This window comes from Halichoeres trimaculatus, unplaced genomic scaffold (genome assembly GCF_033239565.1).
Source record: "Halichoeres trimaculatus isolate MK-OKI-2021-1 unplaced genomic scaffold, fHalTri1.1 fHalTri1_scaffold_18, whole genome shotgun sequence".
Lineage (NCBI taxonomy): Eukaryota > Metazoa > Chordata > Actinopteri > Labriformes > Labridae > Halichoeres > Halichoeres trimaculatus.
Window position 1 is genome coordinate 26,143,306 of NW_027437196.1, and position 25,811 is coordinate 26,169,116.

At 40.0% G+C, this 25,811-nt stretch overlaps 1 protein-coding gene across 1 annotated transcript in view; it reads left to right on the forward strand.

Annotated features, from left to right (window-relative positions):
* The window catches only part of kcnh2b (potassium voltage-gated channel, subfamily H (eag-related), member 2b), a 434,397-nt gene that overhangs the window by 48,068 nt on the left and 360,518 nt on the right, over positions 1–25,811 (forward strand). The window contains exon 2 of the mRNA XM_074692997.1: positions 2,377–2,607. Coding sequence (XP_074549098.1) covers positions 2,377–2,607 — 231 coding nt within the window. The remainder of the gene's footprint in view (positions 1–2,376; positions 2,608–25,811) is intronic.

The following is a 25,811-nucleotide window of genomic DNA, read 5'->3' on the forward strand; positions in this document are numbered from 1 at the left end:
AGATTATGACAAATGAGAACAGAATCAGATAACTACCATATATTTACACACCAGTGTTAATGGAATCACACAGTAAATATTTATATATGATGCAGGAATGTAGAGTTATTGATTAGGTGACATGTCTGCTTTGGCACGCTTCGGAGAGGTAGGCTTCGCACGGTTTACGTCATGCACGAGCACAAGCACGCGGACAGCGCATGTAATCCATGACGCATGATTGCCGCGAGCGCATCTCTCGACAATCATTTTAAAGAAAGCGGGGTGTAAGAGAGCTGTATCGGGCTAAACCGACTTACCATAAGTCAAAAAGGTCTCTAAAGTTTTAGCAGAGCTCTCTGTCTCATTGTGCTGACCCTGATGAGAACACGCTTCATTTAAACAGACGCTTCCCGACGACGTCAGTGGGCCATGCGCGTGGGTGATACCTGCTAAAGTCTGTTTCATATTGGAGTAGTGTGAGCGCTGGCTGTAGGCCTCTCTCCAGCACGGCAAGGTTTTTTTGATGGCCAGTGTGACCGAGTCCTTGAATTCTGAAGACAGTAAACAGGATAAAGTTACCCGGAGCTGCTGCAACAGGCTCCTGACCTCTCAGCGTTGAAGGTGAAAACTAGGTGAAATAGTATGAAAATGCTTTCTGTGTATTTCTGTCAGCTTGTACTTCAAGTTATTTTGAAAGTAGGTCTCTTATTTTGTAAGAGAGACGGTAGCAGGAAAGGTAAACGCTTGAAGAAGAACCGTAGGGTAGGGAGACATTTTTAAATATTTGAGCGCGTGCCTGAGACGTGATAAGGTACGAGTGTACGTTTTACTCTAAAAGTTAACTCAAGCTTACAGCTTAACGTTAGCTTTCAAGGCTCGAAAACCTGTGTTTGAAAGTTAGAAAAATGACGTTTCCGCTGAAGACTTAACTATCTATCAAGAATTTATCATTTGCAATTTTGGGTTGAGTTGACCAAACGCAGAGTTTGTGGGAGGTGACCAGACGTGGCAAACCTTAATGCTAATGGCAAATGTAATGAAACTTAGACCTAAACACAACGCAATAAATGCTTCCTTCTACAAGGCAAGTAGTCTGTAAAGGTTGGGATTTAAGTGTGACCTCTCTCTGGCTCTACCTGTATAAGTACGTGTATGAAGTTTACAAGGAAAACATGAGGAATAAGTGCCACATTTGCTGAAAAATCGTTGCGTACGTACAGTAATACATGCTAGTAAAAACAAATGTACAATAAATAATGTAATGTAATTTTCTTTTGGCTAACAGACTTAACAATTGATTGTCCATAAGTTTTCTTAACTGTTAGAGTCTGTTCAAAGATTTCCCCATGCCTGCTTACATGACCCCTTTCCCCACAGCACTGATTACTTTGATCGAGTCCACCTGTGCTGGGCTGGTCAGAGGAGCACCTGGTTAGAGGAGTCAATCCTTGATGTTAACTTTGATCATGTTTAAACTGGATTTTTTATTTTACTTTATGTTGAATGTTCTGTTTAGTTGCTTTTAGTTGATTTTCAGGACTCCATCATTAAATCAAACACTTAGTGCAGGGTTGTAGGGTAGTATTTAAAAGTGTAATTCTACATGGTTCAAATCCCTAAAAGTACTCTCGTACATACCACACCTGTATCTGATTTTTATCATGTCAAATCAAAATGCTGTGACCTTTCTCTTGATATTTGAGTTTTTTGTCTACTTACAAGTTTATTTATTTATTTATTATTATTATTTTTTTTAAATCTTGTTAATCATTAAACTGCTGCATGTTGGGTTTAAGTTTTTACAGCAACTCTTGTGAATACATTTATGTTGAATTTGTTATGTTTTGATGTATTTTTGTCACATTAATTACATATGTGTGTGTGCCTTCTTCTATTGGTCCCTGGAAACACATAGTTTACCCCATTAAGCATTCATTAACATTATTTTATGGTCAGTTTTGGCAATTAGATGGACTTTGTGGTTTATGTTCTTAGGTCAGAGAGGCATGAACTACACAAAGAGAAAATCAATAACATGATTTTGTAATCATCATTTGGATGTCCTGCAGCGCACAAATGAGACCAAACTGAGATTTTTAATAGCGGCTCATTTTGTTGCAGATGTATTCAAAGTAAGGAGAGACAATTATGCTGTCTGTGGGTGAGTTTAGTATTTCCAAGCAGTTAAGTTTGGTCCAGTTGTGACTGAGATAAATTCCAGTGGTGTGCCTCTGCTTCAGACCTTTTGTACTTTAAATCTTCTGTAGAGATGCTTTGCAGCATTGCAATAATTTGCTCATTTGTTCATCTCACACGTTCTTTCTGAACTGTTAATGAGATGTTATTGCTGCGTCTATGAAAAGTGAAGTTAACTTCTTCTCCCTTCCTCCGCAGGCCGAAAGTTCGTCATAGCTAATGCTAGAGTTGAGAACTGCGCCATCATCTTCTGCAACGATGGCTTCTGCCACATGTGCGGTTACTCCCGGGCTGAGATCATGCAGAAGCCGTGCACCTGCAACTTTCTGTACGGACCCGACACCAAGCGACTGGCCATCGCCCAGATGGCTCAAGCCCTGCTGGGGTCGGAGGAGAGGAAAGTGGAGATCAACCTGTACCGCAAAGACGGTAGGACAAAGCTCTGCCTGATGAGAGACGTGTGGATGTGGGCTGTGAGACTGAGTGAGGAGATAAGGCCTCCATGTTTATGGAGAGAAGTGAAGTAGTTTCTGTGTTTGTGGGAGTTGGTATGTTGGAAGTTGCTGTTGTGTGTTTGCATTTGAAGAGTGTTGCTGTGAAATTGGAGGTGTTTAGTTTTGTCAGTTGGAGAACAGTTGGCTCGTACATATGTGTGAGGGACCTGACCGCTGTTTGCCTTTAAATCCATGTTGTGTTTTGTGTTTCTTGCAACTTTTTCGTGCCAGATTTGTTGATGTGATGAGCGTGGAGGTGTAGAAACTGCAGTATGGTACATTTGATCCGTTTCCAGACTGCTTTGTGGCTGATTACATAAACTTCAGTGCTAAATTAAAATCACAAGATGTACCTCAGAGGAAAGTGGATCAGGAAAGCCCTTTGGGAATTCTCTTCAGTGGCGAGGGTGTGTTTATGTTAGCACATATGCCAGCTGGACCAGGACCAGATATCAGGACGCTGGTCCCTGCACTGATAAACGCTTTCCATGATAATAAAGAGCTGCCATGGTAATAAAGTCAGCAGCTCTCTGGGTCATGGCCAAAGCATCTGCTGGACATTTTCCACCTGTAGACAGACACCAGAGCAGCAGGAGGCGGACAGAACGAAAGAGACAGATGGAAAAAAAATGGAGGGAGGAGGAAAAGACTCTGAACTGTCTGAGGGTGAAAGATGAGAGGCATGGAGGAAAAACAGCACGGGCCTGGAAAGGGAGGAAAAAGCAGTGGGTGAGAGCTGGGAGCAAGAAACAACATGAGGGGAAGAAAAAAACAGTGTCACAAAGTCTTTTCTCACACAATCTGAGAGCGTTGTTGATGGCGAGAGAAAGTAAAAAAGACAGAAGGAGGAGCGGCAAGGAGGCGCCAGCTGGACTGGTAAAATATCTGAGGTGGGCTATCCGATTCAGACCCCTCACACCCCCACACGTACACTTTCCACTTTTTACAAGCTAGCCGTCCCTTATGTAAAAGAGCCTTGTAAAATCCACAGCACTGTATATAGATCCACTGGGGTGTTGTCACTTCTTTTCCTCTTACCCAGTTAACAAGAGTCCACAATACTAACAATAGATACTTTAAGGATCCACAGAAACCTCCTGCCAGCTCTGTGCAACTGCAAAGCTGCTGTTACATTAAAATAGTTCAGACAGAGCCTCCCTTTCCCACACACACACTCACACACACACACACACACACACAAAAAAAATAAATTACCATAATAACTCAAATTTATTGCACCAGAGGTTGAAGTATTAACAGAGAATTTATTCATGAATTAACCACACTCAAAGGAACCAATTCAATCAAATAAATGTTCAAACTTTTAATTTACCTGCTCCTGGTAAACGGTGGAGGAGGATTCACAGAAAGCGTACGATGCTGCTCCAACGGGCAACGTAACCAAAGCTCCCATTGTTATCATACTGATGCCAAACGTGCACACACCACATTAAACAGTCTCACTCTGTTGTTGACGCAGCCACCTCTTCAACAAAAGCATAACTTCCCCGAGCTGCTTTATGGCTTTAATAACTAAATAAAAAGCAAAAAGCATTCATTCAATGCTGTAAAATCTCTCCTTAATAAGCACTTGCTTCACATGCTTTCCATTCTCCCCACATTGAAACCAGGGGAAATATTCATTATGCAACAACAATCAGTCTGTGGGGCTCTGTGTTTAACCGCGCTCCTCTGTGTTTGTCAGTGAGAGGCTGGCAGTGAGGATGAATCCTGACCCAGGGATTGTTCAGTCCTTGTCACAGAGTAAGCACGTCCAGAAAAACGCCAGCCAGGGTTCAGTCCTGCCAGCTTGTCACTCCTTGTGTCCATAATTTCCCTCTTAAAAGTCTGGCTGCTTCCTTTCCCCCCTCTCTCCATGCTCCGATTCTGCTTTGGAGTTGGCTTTCTGTCAGGTTTAATTTTAAACTGCTGAGGAGAAGCTGCTTAATGATTTCTATTTCTGTTTTTTTCTTTTTTGCTCAAACTCTAGATTTCCATTTTCTGTATCTGCACCTGCTAATATACTTTGGTTTGAGGCTGAATCATATCTTTGTCATTACATGCTTTGATTTTATTAAAGTTAGGCCTGAGGTCAGCTGGCTTCTTTTGGCATCCTCAGACACCAGTTTTTTTTAGTGACCACAAACTTTGTGATTAGATCATTGTGAGTTTTGTTTTTTTCCACTCAGGGATGTCAACTTCACCTGTCAACGTGATTTAAACTTTATTTTTAAAGCACTTTCCATACAAGACACAAGTAACACAAGAGCTGTACATTGAGGAAATGTTAAAAATAGTAAAAATAAAAAATGAAGTAACCCCTCCCCACCATGGACAGTAAAGAAAAATGGACGTCATCGTCCTCAGCTCAAAGTGAGGTCCCCACAAAAACTGCTCCCCCTGGTGACTGGCTGCAGTATAGATCAAAGAATCAGACTCTCCAGTCATTCCAGATGAGCTAAAAAAAGCTAAAAAATTAATACACCTTGTTGAAATGTTTCTCACATCTGATTGTTGTGGTGGTTTGAAGGTAAAGTTTGGCTGCCTTGTAGTCAAGTGCTCTTTTTTTATGAAGAGTTTCGTTTACATTAGTTATAAGAGGTTAGAAATGAGGTTTTACGTAACGTTTAACAATGATTGACAGCTGCCGTTCTTGTGTATTTCTTTCAGGGACTGTAAAATATGTCAAGAGGTAGAGTCAAGAAGTGATTAGACTCTTGAAAGAAAAAAAAAATTATTATTTTTGTCACCCGGCTCCATGGATTTTTGTTTTCTTTTTTGAGGAAAACCAAGAAAAGAGTTTTGATAAATGATAAAAAGCCTTTTTTACAAGATCTTGAACACAAAAAGTACAGAAACAAATGTCACATGTAGTTTCTTGACCTAATGAACAGGGATGGGCAATGATTTTCAAATATTCAAATCATATTTGAATCATTGTTTACATCAAAAAATTGGGACAGTGTGCAACAATGGTTTTGTCTTTCACAAAAAAATAAATACATAAAAATGGTGAAGTGTGGTGCAAACTCTGTAAGGTTAAGCTAGCGTATCACAAATCAACAGCAATTATGCACAGCTATATGAGAGTGGGGTAGCGTGCAGCAGAAAGTGGGGGGCGCTGTCCACAGATCAACAGTCAGTAATAAGCTCTGTCACCTGAAGAAGTGAGCTTGATGATTGACGTGCAGAGCAAGCAATGGCGCTTATCTCTGAGATGACAAAAGATCTACTTAGTGTTCGGCGAGGATAACAACGTTGAAACTGCAGACACAAATACTGAACTGAAAGAACATTGCCAGGGCAGATACTCAGCCCTCTAAACTTTTTACTGCCTGCTAACATTCAGAGCCAGAGCTTGAGGTTTTGCAAACAGTGTCTCTCTAAGCTTCAGTAACAATGTCCAAACCTGTTTTGTACTGGTCGAGCTGTAAAAGTTTTCTGCTATCCATGATTTAATAATATAGTTAAAAAGTAGAGATGACTTAAGATAAGAGAATATAGCTACAGCACAGAATAAAAACATAAACTGTTTAACAAAGCGCCTGAAAGTGCTCTGAAAAATCAGGGAAAGCCTGGCTTCTCCTCGCCCTCAGGAGGAAACTCCTGTCGTAACAGGAGGGCAGAGCGTGCTGAATGAACTTGGTACAGCAAAACAACTGGCATCCCTGAGCATTATCACATAATTCTAACAAATGTAAAGCCATGTTTCAGCCCCTCGGGAAGATGCAGAGAGCAGCTGATGTTCTTCATGTTAGGGGAAATGAGATTCTACCTCCTGGATAATAAATGTCACTGCTAAGCTCTACCCCGAGGTCATTTTGATTCCTCCTGAAAGCAGAGGCACGCTCTCTTCACCTATCTGTGAAGATCCATCCAGAGGCCTTATTAATTTATATCTAGATGGATTCAAACTTCATACTCAGAGTCATCAGCTCTTTGATAACGGAGCAGAGTATGAGAGAAAGTAAAACCAGGGTGTACTGAACGTAATGCATGGTGAAAGAAGAAGAGTTGAAACTTTCTTATCTGCTGGAACCATGTGACAGAGCTCAACTGACAATACACCGAAGTACATCAACAAACACACTCCACACCTACACACAGGCATCTCCCTCTCCTCTCCATGAATGGGGTGTTGTGTTTGTCATGTTGCCATGGTGTTTGTAGAGAGGCTCTCCTCACGTTGCCACAGTAACGACAGGACACTCATGTGAATGGATGGAAAAATGTCCCTTTTGGTGCTCCCCCTGCCCTGAATGCGTCTGTACGGAGAATAGTCTGCAGGTTTAAACTTGGGTCAAGTGCATTTAAATAAGAAGACCAATGCAAAGATAAAACTTCATTGATTTTTGCTCAGTTAAAGATAGCAGAGGAATAAAAACTGACTCCTAGATAAGGTGTCTGTTATCTGTTTGTGTGGGCAGCTCTGACCCTCTCTCCCAGTCACACACTCTCACACACACTGAGGCACAAAGACACTAACACAGAGTCTTGGGTAACCCCAGCAGGCCACCTTCAAGCCATCAGAGGGCTTCTGATCGAATGCAGCCGACACGCCTCATCCATAATGCACACAAGGAGGAAACACTATGCCACCTCCTCTTGTCCCCCTCGAGTCCTTCCTCCTCTAGACCTCCTCTAGGCTACAACAAGCTTTATTTTAAAAAGCAGGAGCAGGGCTGTGCAGCCATGACCCAAACATGCAGGTTTATGGAGGATATACACACGTGCACGAGCAGGTTGCTCACACTTTATGTGCACACTCATCTAAAGCCATTTATCTAGTGCCAAGCTTAGGCATGAGCCTTCACCATGATGGATCTCCCCCCTCGCTTTCACGCTCAATTGTCCGAGTCCGATTGCTCACCAGCTTAATCAATCATGCTCTCCAGGTAGACCTCGGTAGGAAACATGCACAAACCATCTCAGCGTGTGGAGCTTTCTGAGCAGAGAGGGCTGCTGTCCCAGTTGGCTCTGTAGGGCTGTGGATCCTCTCTCCACGGTTTCACTTCACCCTTTGTTCGCAGAGAAGTTATTAAAGCTTCCTGAGCTGAGCTGAAGAGGAAGACGAGGCAGCAGAGGTGTTTTGTCTCTGTTGTAAAAAGAGAGAAAACAGCAGACAGGAGCAGGTAGTGACACATGAACTTTACTCTCTTCTGTCTCTGAATCTCCGTGAGTTCCTGTCTGCTTCTCCTCAGTGTCTGTTCCACCAAAACAACATTTCCACTTGTTGCACTTGCACAAGATCACTGCAGAATCATCTGAATTTGCACGAATTCAAAACAACTTTTACAGATTGTTTGGATGGTTTTGATACATAGTTATTTTTAACTCCTTCTCTTGGATTGTGGTTTGTCTTTTCTGTCAGTTTCAGGTTAATCGCTGCCCAATTAATTGACTTCTTATTGAGTTTCTCAGAGGGACACAAGCTGTTTCCACTAGTGCCGAGCTGTCCCAAAGGATTATTTTTCAATCAACCAATCTTTATTAATTTTTCAGTTGATGATTATTTAAAGGGGACATATCATGCTTGTTTTACCTTTTCACTATGCCAGACTAGGATGCCTGTAAAGCATTTCTGCCCTCAGTACAAGTCATTTAGTTCCTTCATTGCCCCACAATAGCGTTCTCAATATCCTCATTTTAGGCCATTCTGAAGATCTCGTTGAAAAGCTCCGTTTCCAGAATGACCTCCAGTAACCTCGCAACGTCACAGCCCTTTGTGCTCTAATTGGTCAGTTCTATCAGAGGGGTGGAGGGGGTAGAGCCAGGGGGCGGTTTTTGCAGCATGGCAGTATTTACAAAATGGCCATATTGGATGGGGCAGACCGAGCGAGTTTGCTGTTTGCCAAAACTTCACCGTAAGGCATTGATAGCACTAATAAAATGGCAGAGTGTAGGATACGTCCTTTTGTATTGGACCCCGAGTCAGACCCGGACGGTTCTGCAGCTCAGGAGGAAGAAAATCCACCTCGACACAGATCATCTCAGGACGCTTCAGTGTGGGGAGTCAAACCAGTACTGTAACATGTATAGTTTATACATTTATACTCAGCTCTTGGTGGGTGTATCCCTTGGTGGCGGTTGTGTGACTAACTGACATCACAGAGGAGGAGCTGCTTTATCAGATTACTCCAATAAAAAGAAAGGATCCTCGTGTCTTCACGGAGGTCGAAATCTCGCAATGGCAATGACCTATTTTCAGAGGCATCAAATCTCGTTCTAGGATATCAGAAAAAATACAATATCTCATTTTTTTTTTAATTCAGGGGGTGAAAGGTTTTGTTTTCAAATTTATTATATTATATGTAAGTATTAAATCAGGGATCAGCATGATATGTCCCCTTTAACATTAATTGATCAATGTATCAATGCACACAATAATAGGCCTGCAACTGATGATTAGTTGTGATCTAGACTAATCTTTCGTTTACTTTTGTTTTGATGAGTTGATTAATCTAGATTATTTTGTGTAGTCTGGACTCTGTTTTACCTCAATGGCTAAAGAGTACGCCAGTAAAATTCAACCTGTGGAACTCAACCCATATAGTCGCATGTTCACATTTTTTCTCTTTCCTTTTAATGTCAAATAAATAGATGACTCGGTAAATTACATTTTAACTACTTTAACTGAAAATAGTGTTGTACTAACAAGAGTCAAGGATGATGATCCAACAGATTCATGTTCCCAGATCCCATAGTTCCTGTTCTATATAAAAGCTTTAACAGTGACGCCAGTTTATGTATTTTTTTTGTAGTTTGGACACCTTAGGTGAAGTATGTTGACAGTATTTTCAGAGAATTGCGAACATATAACTTTGATAAGTTTTTGTGTATCAAGAGTGAGTATTTTCCCTACAACACCTTTTAGCTGTGACCGATATCTCTTAAATGTGCTTTCCTAGTTTTCACTGCATTTACTCAGTTAGGTTCTCACCTCTGATTGGTCAGCTCTGTGTCATGTGAGCAGGTAACAAGGAAGTGCAGTTGTTATGCTGTGTTCCATTTGTACACTTCATGAGTTTCAAGTGGGAACGCCCCCTGAGGTCAGAATTTACAACTTGCAAATCTGAGCACCCACACCACCCCCTGAGTTCCCAGAAGGAAATTCCGAGTTCAGGGGTAAACAGTAATTAAGCTCCTGTTAGATTGCTTTTATTTTAGAATTTCTGACTAGCGTTTGTCGCAATAAATCAGCTGCATATACAGTATTATTTGATGTTTATATACAGAAATACTGCTGTTAAAGCAAGTTTTTCTGACTGGGCCACTGGAACGCTGAACTCGCTGAACACAGAGATGCGGTCACTCCCACTCTCAACTTCCCAGTTCTGAGTACAAACGCAAACCAGCATAAGACCGGTGTAGTGTGAGCTTAAATGAGCTTCACTGGATAAACGTCTTCATTTTTAAAAAGTTAGGAGAGTTTTTAGATAAGTTTACGACTCAAATCCTGAAAATCTGTTGACAACAGAGAGTGAAGAAGACGCGAGTGATAGATGAGGCCGTATTTGTAGAGCCTCTGTCAGCGCACAGTGTCATTTTTATAGTCGACAGAATCAAATATGTCCACTAATCGTCGAATCCTTAACCGTGTGTATTTATCTGAAAGGTGGCTTGGTAAAGTGTTTTATAATCTTAATTAACCTTATTTTCACAATCCGCAGTTGACTGGCCATAGAGCTGCATTAAAGTCTGTATCATGATTCAGATTTGTACATCTCTGAATTATCAGTATGTCTTGGCTTTTAACAAGTTTCAACTAATTAACCAATGCCAATAAGCAATTTTAATGGAGTTAAAGGGACATTTTTCTTTTTTTCATGTGACTGTGCAAAAATGTACCAACCTTTTTTTTACGATAACTCTTTTCTGTCTTTTGGTTTCCCTCTGACTTATTTCCTCTCGACTGTGGTAGTTAGTCCCTCCTGTGTTTCACCCAACATCCATAACTCTCTGAAGACGTTTGTTTCTGTCTGTCCTCCAGTACAGAGAACATTGCGTACTCCAGTCTGTGATGATGTTAGATCACCTGTTTTAATACAGGTTGTCTATATCAGGGAGCTGGAGACAGCCATGATAAGCTGGATCAATGGTGAGATGTCTCCCGTGTCAGTTTGGAGCTGCTGGAGCACGTCTGAATCCTATTTCAAGAGGTGGCTGTTTGACAGTTCTACTCTAAAGCTGCAGAGTCGAGACAGGTGACAGAAATCCTTTGACTACAGAGGATTTAATGTGTTTTCTGTTCAGGATAATTTAATCTTGTCAGACTGTTCTCCTTGAAGTGGAGATGAAAAAAGGATAATATGAAGGTTGTTCATTTGATTTTATCAAAGGAAAGGGAAAGATAAAGCACTACACCAAAATTTGATCTGTGATAAGATGGTGTTTGGGCTTGTTGCCACTTTGAACCATCATCTCATTCCGACATGGGTCGTATGTTATCTTCTTTGGGTCAGCTCACTTGCTTTAATGCATGCATAGAGAAATCCATCATGTAGTGCATCATTTATGTGGCCCAGAGACCAGATGGTTGAAATCCTTCATGAAAGCATCAACTGACTCTTTCTGGTCCCAGCACCGTCACCTTTCATTTCTTGGTCGCTCTTTTTTGAAGGTGGATCCTTAGAAACCAGGTGTGGTTTTTGGCCAGCAGATTGTTTGGCAAGTTGTCAGACAGGGATAGGGATGAAGGGCTGAAAGATGAAGTATTAAAGCAGACGTGCTACATTAAAGGTGTGTTGAAGTTAACCGCCCAGTGATCTGGACTTCCTGCTTGATCCCTTACCCTTCAGAAAACTGTTATTTCTCAGGTGGAAGCTCCTTTTCCTTTAATAGATCATCTTTCGTCTGTTTCAGGAGCTCCAACGATGGAGTAAATTCATTTTATTTTAGACCAAAGACAGAAAAAGCTGCTTTTTCACATGTTCCTGGGTTTGTACTTTGTTTGAAGGTGACCAAAGACATGTTTAAGGTTAAATTAGCATCTTTGGATGTAATCTACAGAGCCCCTAAAGTAAGCATTGACAGGGAAAAAAATCTAATGGTACCAGATTCTGATCAATGTATGTTCTTTTGTGTGTGTGTGTGTGTTACTGCTTTTTTTTACTCCATAGATAAGAAGACAAATAATGAATCACTTTGCCCCTATTATGAAGCCTTTGGCCCCTTTTAAGACAGATTGAAACACAAACAGATTCCATGACCAACAGGGTACACACTCTTACAGGTAGAAATCTAACTAACTAGCTAGCTAGCTAGTTGACTGACTGACTAGCTATCTAGCTTACTAACTAACTAACTAACTAACTGGTAGTTGCTTAGCTAGCTGGTGCATGTAATTCAGTAGTTCTGTTTATCTCCCCACCCATCCGTTCTGTCATGGTGGTCTGTTTTAGAGACATGTTTAACAAGTTGTGTTGTAACCACAAACCAACAAGTTATTCCTTTATTTATGACGTCCATCTAACTTAGTGCTTAGTGTTTACTGTTGTTACCATGTGTGAGTTTGTCATGCTCCCCTCTTCAGTCAGCTTAAACTGTCATTTTCTTCCTCCTCAGAGTGTGTGCCTGGCTGTCTAGTGGTGTGTACTTCATTAAAACTATGTGCTGAAGGGTCACTGATAGTAGGGGGCCACTTTTATCATTGTGTTATTATAATAATTAGTCTAATTTTCCCTTTCTAGGCTAACCTGAGGAAAGTGAACATGATGCATTTTTCTGTCAAAAGACTTGATGTAGTGTCTGGGGAATGGCCCTTAAATCTTTTTGGCAATGTAGTAAAATCAGAAAGAACAGCAGTGAAGGGTTCAGACATTTTTGGGAGCATTTTTTAGATGCAGGTTTAAAAAAACAGATAAACTGCATAACAGAAGAAACAGGGTCCCCCCACATGATAACCTCCATCCTTATATTTGAGAGCCTCCTAAAGCTGAGCAAGGATTCCTTGAGTCGACAAGGCTCATAGCTAGATCCGAATGGGAAAAGCAGACAAAAATAGACTTACTGTTTACATTTACCTGTTTGAGCCAAAGTTTAACACAGATATTCACTTCACTTTTTGCTTTTTATTTCTTCTTCAGGATCTAAACTGTACCTGTAACATGTATCGTACAATAACTGAGACAAATAATCCCCGTACTGAAGTCATGTTTGCTTTGATAATACACACAGTAAATTGCTAATATGCTGCATGCTAGCTGCATACTGAAGAATAGAACAAGTTTTTGGGAGCAACTTTAAACACAAGTTTGTCCCATGCCAGTCACCGTAAGACCTGTGGCTTGATGTCAGTTTGAGCGACTGTGCCATTAGATATTTTTGTTTTGCTCTAAATTCAGTTAAAGAGCGTCTCCTGAGACAGAGTCAGATAATTCTCCGCCCTGGATGCAGCAGTGGCCTCTCCAGCTTGTGTGACTGAGCTGTTAACACCCCCGCATGATGAGGAGACGGTCTTGAGTGTGCTGTGGGTCTGAAGGACTAGCAGGTGTCTATCAGACAGTGTTAGTGTTTTAAGAGCACTGTGCTGTGATAATGCAGTGCGCCCAGAGGAGCAGGCGGGCCTGTGTGACTGGGGGGGACTCTTGATTGCTTAGCAGCGGTAGCTAAGCAAAGCACTTAGAGACCCGCAGGCTCTCTGGAGAGGTTAGCACTCTGCGCCAATGACTGCTGTGGATGATCCCACCTCCAGCAAAAAGCACATAATTCTCTCTCTCTCTCTCTCACACACACACACACACATTCACACACACAGGACCACTACTAATGCTGTCAGTTTTTCGCCCACACAACAACAAGTTGCATTAGGTTTTAAACTGAAAGGAGAGGCGTCCATTTTCAAAACAGCCATGAAGAGCTTTTTGTTTGTTTCAGCTCGAATGAACAAGATAACGCCGTGACCTCGTTCTTTGGTGTTTGCTGGGGTAGAATAGAGGACAGAGTGGAAGAAAACAATGGGGAGAAAGTGGGTTCATAAGAGCTGGTTCAACCCCACATGGTGCACCTTTTACCTGGGAGAACTGACAAACAGATCTAAGCACAGTGAAAAAAAAAAAAAAAACACATGCAGCCTGAGGCTTAGACGACTTAATGCACCTTATTTTGGTTCACAACTGGTGTTTTAAAAATGGAAACAAAAGTAAACCCTTCAGAAAGGAAAGCATGTCTCAAAACTGCTGTCTGATATATGTTAAAAATAGATATTGACACTTGTTGGGATACCTCAGTAACACAAATCTGACACTTTTGGGTACTCAAAGTTGTTTTATTTTATTTATTCATTATGTATCATCCTGCTGACAGAAAAAGTCATATGTAGAAAACTTACGGTTCTTTAAATGGTAACTAGAGAGAAAATTTTCTTCCCTAATTGACACTGATGATCCAGTGGAAGTATGTGATGATGTATTTTTAAACTTAATTATTTCTGTAAAAATTGTAAAGTAATTTCTTTAGCAGTAATTTTGAGCCCCCAGTCAACAGTCAGGGCCAGTGCACATCCAGCCATCACACACACGGGACTGTTAGTCATACAGTACAGTTATGTAAAGACCATTTGGCCGTAGCGTTGGCTGCATGCACAACTGTCAAAAATTGACCAATTAGCGAATTGCAGTATAAATCAAAGGCAGGTGCAGAATGGTTTGGGTCTGGGGATCTTGGGAAATGTGTCAGTGAAGTATCTGTTCTCTTTGCATATTTCAGCTGAATCGACAACACATTAGCACAGGGGTCTGCAACCTTTACTTTTGTTTTGCCTCAGCTCACCTGGATGAAAGTCATTCGGGAGCCGCAAAATCTACTTTATCTTCAAATTAAGACAAAAAAGCGTATAATCAGGTGAATAATTATCTAACAGGAAGTTTCAGTGTTTATAAATTTGTACATGTGATTTCTTCGTTTTTTATTTTTATCAATTTGTTTATTTTATTTATTTTTTAATAAATATGAAAATTTAAGAAAAAAATTATTTGTAGTGTCGATTTTTTAAATTTTGCAAAATTTGGAAATTGAAAAAAGATCAAAAATTTGCAAAATAAGAAATGAACTTAAAAAATGTGCAAAATTTCAAAGAAATTGATGAAATGTCATAAATTTGTGAAAAAAACCTAAATAATGCAATGTCAAAATTTTGCTTGATTTCCAAAAATTGTTAAAACTTTCTAAAATTGCAAAAAAGGGGGATTTATATAAAAAAATAAAAAATTTGCTATGTCCTTAAGAAATGTGGAATTCTTTTTCTTAATTTGCAAAAATGTCAAAAAATTGAAATAAAAAAAGAAAATTAAAAAAACTACAAAAAAATCACAAAAAATTAAAACCTTTTTTCAAGAGGTGATGCATTTTTAGTTCAAATTTTATATTATGATTTTACTTAGTGTCTGTGTTGTTATCATTAAAATATTAAAAGCCCTTTATTCTAATAATTTTTTTAAAGCTGCAAGGAGCCACTGCAAAGGAGTCAAAGAGCCGCATGAGGCTCCAGAGCCACAGATTGCAGACCCCTGCATTAGCACAATGTCCAAACTTTTTAAAACGGCCCAACAGGTGTGGTCATCCTGATGTTGGTGCCTGTATAGGTGGGGTCTCCTACCATTAAATTTGATGCTCTTTTAGGATGTTAGCACAACTCATGCACACTGCTAATCCATTTTTTTTCAACATTAGCATTAACAATGTATTTCATCGTTACTGACGAGAGGTTAGTCAGGGACTGATAATCATGACAGGATTGGTGATGTCTGTTTTTTCCTTTTGCTCTCCACTTGTTTGATCAGACATAGTGATCCATCAATAAGTAATGATCTTAAATGGATACTGGTTTCAGTTCAGATCTGATTTGGTATTGGCCGATACCTAAGCCTAGGTATCTGTAATGGTATCTTGACTCAAAAGACGGATCAGTGCGTCCCTTATCCTAACATTGGTTTTATCCAAGCTGTGCATTAGGAAAGCTGGCAGTGTAGTGCTGTGACAGAGGGCAGAGCAGAGAGACACACAGCAAGCAGGAACAAGCAACTCTGCATGTTTGGATGGGATATGAAGAGCAAAAGTTGTGTAAAGCCATCTTGTTTCTAAATCCATCCACTCTGTGCTCAGTAGTCATGCTTTCTCAGCTTTCTCTGTGTGTAGCTCAACCACCGATGTGTCCACTGTCTGTTGTCACTTGATATAAAATTTTATTGCTTGTGAAAAGTATTTCTCTTTCTGTAGTTTTAGAATTTATTCAGGTTTATTGAAAGACACAACCTCTAAGCCAGGGTGTTCAGATTTAAGCGTGAAGTGGTTGAAAATAGCCCATGAAATGAATTCACAGAAAGCTGAAATGCCAACAGAGGCCCTTGCTGACCGTTTCTGCTTCGCCTCTTATCACCATGTTATATAAAAGCTCCACTACAATAATCTGGAACTGGACTGTATTAGATCCCAAAACACCAAACTGAGAAGCATCATGATCAAATTACACATTCATACACTCTAAAGCTACTCTGTGGGTGAACTCCAGCAGTGTGTGTACTACGCTCACTGTGTGTAAATCTGTGTTAGTGTGTGCATTTTCTCCTTGGTTTTTGATGACACCCAAATAATGAATCATGACACGCCAAAGTGTTATAGCGCTGCGCTGTGTGTCTGCCTCATTAGTCACTCAGTGTGCTGTACCAGGCTGCTCTGCATGCTCACACACCAACACACTCGTACACACAGAAAAGAGCCTCAGACTCAGTGGAACCATTGCACCATCCAAATCAATCCTGGCATGTAAAATAACACATGCTCTAGGTGATATAAAGTAATGCTGTGTGTGCATGTTTCTCACAGTGAAATAATAGTTAGTGTCCACGCTGAGTGCACAGCAGCGACCCTGCTCAGCCAGCCCAGGAGTCAGATTTAATCCAATCTAAGCGGCCAATTTGATTTTGCTCTGGGAAGCTTCTTATTCAACTCTATTGGTAATGTGATTAGGATGTGAAACAGCAAAAAAACATCCCACAGTCAGTGCGAAGCTACAGTTTGGGAGTTTAACAGCGTTATCATCACTAATTTGGATCTTTAGGTTCACACTGACCGTGGACAATCAGTCACCCTGCTGGCTCGCCTTCTGCAAATTAAGACCATCATGGGCTTTTTGCAACTCTGCATAAAATGTCTGATTTGAAATCATTTTATTCTTATGCAGAAGTGACTCTTACTGAAAACACTGGTAATTGGAATTTTGATGGAGCTCAGCTCAGGATGAAGCAGTTGTGTTGACAGTACATCACCCCCCTTGTTTGTCAGCTCCAGAATAACTAGTTATAAATGGAGATGTTGGTATTTTTATTGTTACTGTCAGCATGATATGCTAGTCATTAGTTGGGTTTCAGCTGTAGAAGAGCCAGGGCTGCAGCTCTGATCAGTGGCTACTAGGGCTGAACGATTTTGGAAAATAATTTAATTGCGATTTTTTTTTGGACCAATATTGTGATTGCGATTTAGCATGCGGTTTTTAGGGGGGGGATGTATGTCTTCTACATTATTCACTTAACACAAGCAATACAACATTCTGTAGTATGACCAACACAACAAAGGATGTTGTCAACATATAAACAAGTCTTATGTTATGATGAAATGAGAGAAATCAGAGAAAGGAACAAAGTCCTGCAGAACAAGAGGCCAGGTATGAACAATAATCTGAAAAATCAATATGAATCCTCTCTTCTATGAATCTAAATAAAGTTTTGGCACAACCACTGATATTATGTATTATATGATATTATGATTAGAGCCCGACCGATTAATTGGGCCGATTATAGCCTGTCACCGATTAATCAACATCAGCCAAAATGTAGCCGATTAAAAGAATTTTTGCTCTGCAGAGATTCTGTCGCTCCTGCTCCTGTGTGTTAATTAATATAAAGCTACTACACAGCGTCTCACTTCATAATGCCATGCAGGATTAACCTGGACTTATAAATTCACTAGTTATTGTTTTGGTTGAAATAATTTTTCGAAATGTTTCAATGTATTTTGTTGTAATTGTATTTATTGCATGTTTTGAAAGCAGCTACATTGTTACTTAAAATCTAGTTTAGCCCCATGCATTAAATGGAAGATGGAACTTTTCAATAGCTAGTCATAATTTATGTTCATAAACAGTATTTATCTTGTGTATACCAATGAATTTATCACATATGTCAGCTGATATATCGGATATCAGCCGATATATCCAATATCGGCCTATATATCAGATATCGGCTTCTTTTTGCCCCCAATATCAGTATCGACAGCGGCCCCAAAAATCCCATACTGGTCGGGCTCTAATTATGATATTATGGATTGCACTTTTTAAATGCACTTAAAAACTTTGTTTTGAATTATTTTTTTTATTTTATTAATTGTAGCCTTTGCGATTTGAAAATTGCATTGTATTAAATTGCGACTAATTGTTCAGCCCTAGTGGCTACTGCCATAATGCTGTAATCATCTACTACCTGGATGCAAATAAGCACAGGTGGCACTTCATGCAGCGGTTTGATTAGATGCATTTGATCCAGTAAATGTGGTAAACGTTGTATGTTAGCTTTTTTTCTGATTAAACTAGCTATACTACCCTATGTTCAGGGTCTTATGAAAACTGTTTTTTTTTTTTTCCAAATTCTGTTTTTTCTTTCTCTTGAATTTTTAAGAATTCTATTTTTTTACCCTTTACACATATTTTACCACCATCAATGGAAATATCCTTAAATTTATTAATGCAATGCATCACTGCACAATTTTGCTCAGTGCTTTGCGTCTAAACACAATAATGTTGTAACAGCAGCAATGCTCGTCTGTAAGTGCAGGTTGGCCTGGCTAGCATTAGCATTGGCATGGTGTTTTTCTTTGTTTTTTACTAGACTTTTGGACGACAAGCGGTCATCACATGTAATTTTAAGTTCCCAGTCAGGAAACGTAAAAATGGTTTGTGAGGAGGTGTCATGGGAAATGCACAGGTAATGTCCTGATATGAGTAGTTCCCGGAAACATGAATGCATCACAGGGCCCCACACATAACCTCCAAGGTCGAACTGAAGGTAAGTTACAAAGGCTTTGCTAGCATTAGCTACACTCATCAAACAAACTTAACATCATAAAGACTCTGAGTCCCTCATAAACTGAGCAATAAACTCAGGTAGTGATTGTAATCTACATTTCTTTTCACCTTTAAATCAATCAGTTATTAGAAGTTTACTTCCTGTTGAATGACTCAGACATTAGTCACTAAAGTACGTCCTGTGACTCACTATCAGAATTGTAAAAAAAAAAAAAAAGTTAAAAAAATTAAGAGTAAGTCCTGAATATTTCAATTAAATAATAATAAGATTCTTAGGAAACCTTGAACAGTTGTTTTTTTTTTATTATATTGTTACAGTTTTCTAAGAATTTTACAAAATATCTCAACAAACTGTTTTTATATTCTAACTAAATGTAAAATATTAAAATGATCACCCCTCTATCTTCATAGTTTCCCCACATTCTTGCCAATATTCAGCAGCCTATGAGACAGTGAAACATTATGCAAACACCCCTAAGTGATTGATTAATCTACGGGTCATTTATCACAGCAATAGCTTCTTAATCACTGTTTGCATAATTAGCCTTTTAGTCAAGTTTGACTCAAAGCAGAGCTGTAATTTGAGAGTCTGAGCCAAGTTGACCTGATTTGGGGTAAATGTCAGGCTTTGATATCTAAAAAGAGGAAAAGTTTGACTTGTTTTTGTAGCAACTTGCTGAAATGTGCCTGAAACAACCGCAAACAGAGAGCCTGCCATATCATACTGTGTGTTATTTATACAGGTAACACACGTTTGTAAAGATGATGATGATGATGAGAAAAAGGTTCAATCATCTCCTCTCTCAGGAAACAGTCTCGTTTGGCTTTACTTCAGACTGATGTGACATAAGTGTTGAGGGACTCACACCTCAGTGTAATGACCCTTTATGTTCCATACCAGCTCATTTTCTCTTATTTATAGCCGTATGAAAATGGAAATTGCAGATAACTATGTAAATGAAAATATTTGTTTGTGCAACCAAAAAGACTCATTTATTAAAATAATTTTTAGCATGCAGCAGAATACTGAGCACACATACTCACACACGCATGCACACTCTATACACTTTGAGGACACATTTTTTCCAATGGGAGGAGGTCATTGCTGCATAAAACCGTCTGAAGGTCAGTGTATTTGGACTTGAATGAAAAATGTTTTCGATGAACAGTTCGAGCTGCTTAACCTAGAGCCTCGGACAGCATGCTCCCTCGACTGCATTTTCCATCCCTTTGAATATTTCTCCAAATATGCATCCAAATGTAAAAGGCCTCTATGGCCAACTATCTTTGTTTTTCTTATTGCAAATCCAAGAAGGCAATCCATGACCGAACCCTTCCATCTGTTTGTAGAGCACTTAATTTGGGTTGCAGTGGTCCAGTCAGGGGTTGTTATCGTTGGTGAAACAAAGTAACAAAAACAAGAGGGGAAAAAAAAATGACATCATAGTATCAAAAATGTTGGCGTCACATCTTCTTCTGTTTATTTACTTTTTTTTTTTTTTATTCGGTTGGATCGTTCTCAGAAGTGATGCTCAGAGTCTGCATCACACACTGTGACGTTACTTGACATCAGTGTGTGTGTGTGTGAGCAAGAGAGCTATAATTAGAAAGCTTCACTCCCGAGGGGCTATTGATTTTGCCAAGAAGGAAGAGCTGATAAACGTTGGAGCTCTTGTCATTACTCAGTGGACAATTAGCCACTAACCAGCTCTTCCTACAGCGGCTGCCACAAGTATTTTAGATATTAAACTTCACTCCAGTGGCCACAAAGAAATACGAAGCAGCCATGAAATATTAGCTGAAGCCTGACCCCTGCAGCTCTGGTTTAGGCCTCTGTAAAGAGAGCGTAGACACTTATAAACAACACCCTCTCTCATGTTCTCATTTTGTCTTGGTTTTCTTTATGGCTTTAAAAAACAAAACAATGAAAATATTTTCTTTTTCACCAGTGATTAAATGGACTTTATTTGAATAGTGCTTCAGACTTCAGACCACCCAAAGCTGTTTTACACAGACGTCAGGTTTAGGCAGGTTTAATGCAGACATGAAGGGTGTAAAACTATAAGTGTTCATTGAAGCAGTTCTTCTTGCAGTGTCTTTATTGCCACTAGGGCTGCAGCTACTGAATATTTTAGTATTCGAGTATTCTACTGAAAATCCCATTGATTAATTGAGTAACGGGATAAAATACATTTTTGTTTAGTTAAAGAGCAGTTATTTATCAAATGAAAATTTTTCTCTTTAAGAAATAGAATTTTCTGATACAGCATGTCAATAAGAGCACTTGCTTTGGTAGCTCCAAAATTTGTAAAAACACTTTAACACATTTTTTGTACCTTGGACATCTCATCAAATGTTGCGGACCCAAATGGCACCCGTAGAATGACCCATTTGTCTCCAAACTCCAGAAAAAAAGCTAGATTTGTTGCTAGTTGCTATTTTGTATAAGAGGTAGCTTGAGGGGTCTGAAAATTCTCTTATTATGGCCTCAGCTCTATTTGAAATACCACCCTTTGATCTTTTTTAAAATCAAACGATTCCCCGAGGCGGAGAAAATTACTCGAGTAATTTTTGTAATCGAGTACCTCGAATCATTTGAGGAATCATTTCAGCTCTAATTGCCACCCCAGAATAGTCTAAATATTCCTTTAAAGAGTTTATCCTTTTGGCCTATCCCTCTCCAAGTTCAGTTTGTGAGTCAGTCTCTCTCTGTGGTGTATGTGTGTGTGTGTGTGTGTGTGTGTGTGTGTGTGTGTGTGTGTGTGTGTGTGTGTGTGTGTGTGTGTGCAAGAGGGAAAAAGAAAGAGAGACTGTTGTGGAAAGTCTCAGTGAAAAGATGGTGTGTGTATGTGGAAACCTCTACTGTAATCTGAACAGGGGTATCCTGTCCACCTGCGTGTATGCATCATAGCTGCCTCAAACACATGCACACACGGTCGTCCCTCCACATACAGTCTGAAAAGTTCTCTTTTTATAAAGACTGAGGATTGTCTGAAGCTGAAAATAAAGCACTTAGTTTGAAATTGCTCTTCCTAATGTCTCCCCTGATAATGCAGCCATAGCAACAACGTTTAGAGCTTTGCCAATAGAAATTGGCAACGTCGGACCTGAATCACTTTTTAATAACCAGAGCTGACACATTTATCTCTGAAGAAGTGCTCTAAAAAACACGCTATTACTAAAAGAGTCTGATCTTTTGGAGGCACTCTTCCAACATTAAAAACATATGGATCCTGCCGACTCAGGACTGGATGAGACACATAGCCAAAAACTTGATCAAAACCCTCAAAAGCCAGACCAGCACAGACAAATAACTACTTTTTATGTTCTAAGTACCCTGTCATGCCAAATGCGTTATATTTAATTCATGAGTTTCAAGACCTCTATGTCAATCATGATAGTTTCCTTAAAAACCTGTTTTTTTACAAAAAAACAAAAATCCAACAAAAATAACAAAAAGAAACACAAAAACAAACAAAAAAAACACAAAACCTTGAGGATTATCATACCATAATGGGCAGCTGAAGTTACATTTTAGCCCTTTTTAAAATAGCTGCTCTCATGAAATCATTCACACACTTTTTTGAAATGAAAATCATCGGTAATATTCAAGATGTTCTGGTCAGAGTAAGACCTAAATGGTTGCTCATTTTTTAAAATTAGTATTTCTGAACTGACAGAATGCACATTTATTAAAAACTGTCTAAACAGTTACAAAATTACCTATTTTTTTAAATGTGAAACAACAAATATATCAGAAACATTTTTTTCCCCCTCAAAATGAGAATTTTCTCTATATCTTTTAGATGGGTCAGTCTTTACAGCGATAAACAGGTCATAAACAAATCTTGGAAAATGGTCCAAAGGTCTAAGCCAGGGGTTGTGAAAATGACCAAGGCTCTGCAGCTCTTACTGAAAACATGATGAACCATGAAAGAAATATTTGAACACAAACCTCACCTGTCCCTCAGGTGTCTCTTTATGTCAGATGATCAGTGGTCAGTTTTCTGAAGTGTTACATGCTGCGTAACCATCAGCAAACTCTGCTTCTGACCAAGGAAAATGTTCTCCATTAGGGGCAATATAGACAAAATGTGTCACAATGTTTTTTATGGCAGGATCTGGATTTTATCAGGATTGTTTTTCATATTCAGACTATTTTGACTTGCAAACAACATTTTTACCCCAAATGTTTATGATCCTGCATCATTTCTGCCACATGTAACAACTTTAAAGGGGTTGATCCCTGATTTAATACCTACAATAATGATAAATTTGAAAACAAGACCTTTCACCCCCTGAATTTTCAAAAAATGAGATATTGTATTTTTTATCCTAGAACGAGATTTGATGCCTTTGAAAACAGGTCATTGCCATTTGGCAATGAGATTTCGATCTTCGTGACGACACGAGGATCCTTTCTTTTTATTGAAGTAATCTGATAAAGCAGCTCCTCCTCTGTGATGTCAGTTAGTCACATAACCGCCACCGAGGGATACACCCACCAAGAGCTGAGTATCTCCCCTCAGATGCTGGATGCAGGGACTCTGCTCTGCTGAGCAGCTCGGCTTTACATGGTGAATCAGCAGTTAAAACACTGTAGTTTTAGCAGACATGGTGATACTTGTGAGACTGTGATATTTGCATGCTTGTTCTGACATGCACTGTGAACCTGGACCACAATAATGCTGCGGTAATAACATAGTGAGGAACTGACGGTAGAGGCGATCTTTAGACTACACTTTCAGCATGATGGATAAAACAGACAGAGAAAAGTGAAGGAGCAGGATGGAGCCCTGTTATAGAAATAGTTTATTGGTGAAGTCTGCCCATATTTCCACGTATAAACTATACATGTTACAGTACCGGTTTGACCCACCACACTGAAGTGTCCTGAGATGATCTGTGTCGAGGTGGATTTTTTTCCTCCTGAGCTGCAGAACCGTCCGGGTCTGACTCGGGGTCCAACACAAAAGGACGTATCCTACACTCTGCCATTTTATTGGAGCTATCAATGCCTTACGGTGAAGTTTTGGCAAACAGCAAACTTGCTCGGTCTGCTCCATCCAATATGCTGATTTTGTAAATACTGCCATGCTGCAAAACCGCCCCCTGGCTCTACCCCCTCCGCCCCTCTGATAGAACTGACCAATCAGAGCACAAAGGGCTGTGACGTTGCGAGGTTACTGGAGGTCATTCTGGAAATGGAGTGTTTCAACGAGATCTTCAGAATGGCCTAAAATGAGGATATTGAGAACGCTATTGTGGGGAAATGAAGGAACTAAATAACTTGTACTAAGGGCAGAAATGCTTTACAGGCATCCTAGTCTGGCATAGTGAAAAGGAGAAACAAGCATGATATGTCCCCTTTAAACTGGTCTTGTGACCTCTAATGTGTTTTTGAACTCTCACATTTTCACATCATGATAAATTAATTCATTTAAAGACGTCAGTTGAGTGCAGAATGTACAGAGCTTTAGCTTTGTTCAAGCAGCCTATGCACTGTCCAAGTGTAGCTTAGTGAGACATTACGAGATTAACTGTGGTTTGATTTGTGCTGTGGGGTGTTACAACCCGGGTCCTAAGCATAGACTGTATAAAACATTGGACGTAGTCTCCCTGACGTCACCCGTCTGTTTCTGAAACGGTAAATGAGGCACATCGGCTATAGCGGCCATATTAGTAGTGGCAAGGGATTTGCGTACAGTCACAGGGCGCCTGTCGGTCAAGTGACCCTGAGCTGGTCCTCTGATTGCTCGTGATCTTAATATCCTCTGAATGGACGAGTTAGGAAAACAATTCACCCCTGTACAGTGTGTGCCGATGGTAAAATTAGTGACTGAGACAGGGGACGTTTTTTGAACCAGGTGGTAAACAGGTCAATTTCTGCTTTTGAAACGGCTTTTTTCTGGCTTGGTTTGTTTGTGACTTCTGGTACTTCTGGAGCCAGCCTCAAGCGAACACTCGAGAAACAGCAGATTTTAGCACTTCAGCATTGTCTCATATTCTTAGGCTGGAGCTTGCCACCTGGTCCTAAGCTGTAGCAAAAATGTGAGGCAGGATGAAAAAACTGCAACTGCTTAACACCAAGTTTATTTTACAAATAAAACAAAGCGTTATCAGTTGCTTCTCTAGAGTAACTGCAGAGCAAATTGCTCCCTCGGGACACACTCCGTGAGGTATCCAGACCCACACTGATCCAAGAGGTAGGCTTTAAAATGGGAACTCCACCAGGCCCCGGTGAGTCTCATCAATTCTTTGCTCTGAAGGAAAAAAAACACACACAACCAGCTAACAGCAACCAGCAGCACCTAGTGGTTCGGAGGGGTCATCACAGGAGACATAAGACCATTGGAATACTGACACTTTAAGTATTTAACACATCTGTGTCGTACTGTTCTGTAAAACCTGGATGGGTCAGACTATAGTCTCTGGAAGTGACATTGAATCAGTAGCTGGAGCCAGCCTTACGCGTCTTTGTCACACTTGATAGGAGATAACCTGCAGTCGCCGCTGTGTCGTGCTCTGTTTGGTGCTTTGCTTAAGCGACTGTTCCATAAAATCTCCAAAGACTCATGGGAGCTGCCAGGGTGCCAGCTGGATTCACATAACACAGCACCATGGAGACTGATGGACAGAGCGCCGTTTGAGACAGTAATAGGGTGAATAGGTAGAGCGAGACCATTCTTAAAGCTTTATTACTTCATTTTCCTGCATAGCACTGGTCTATCAGGGCCTGTCAATCAATCCTCTTCATGATGTGGGGGAATAATATCAGTCAGATATGTTTCATTCTCCACTAATGCTCAAACGGCCCAGCTTTTTTTGGTTGCCATCACTTCTTTCTGCGGCTGAAGGTGTAAGGTATATGGCGTGGGGGAGGGATGGAAGTGAATGGAAAAATAAAAGAGGCTGTATTCAAAGGTATATAGATAAAAGTGTGTGTGCTGTGTGTGTGAGTTAAGGTGTGTTGTGAGGATTTGTAATCCGTGACCCTTCAACTCCTTTATTCAGATTTGAAATGAAACTGAGGAAGAGGCTCACAGGTCAAACTCTGTACAGAC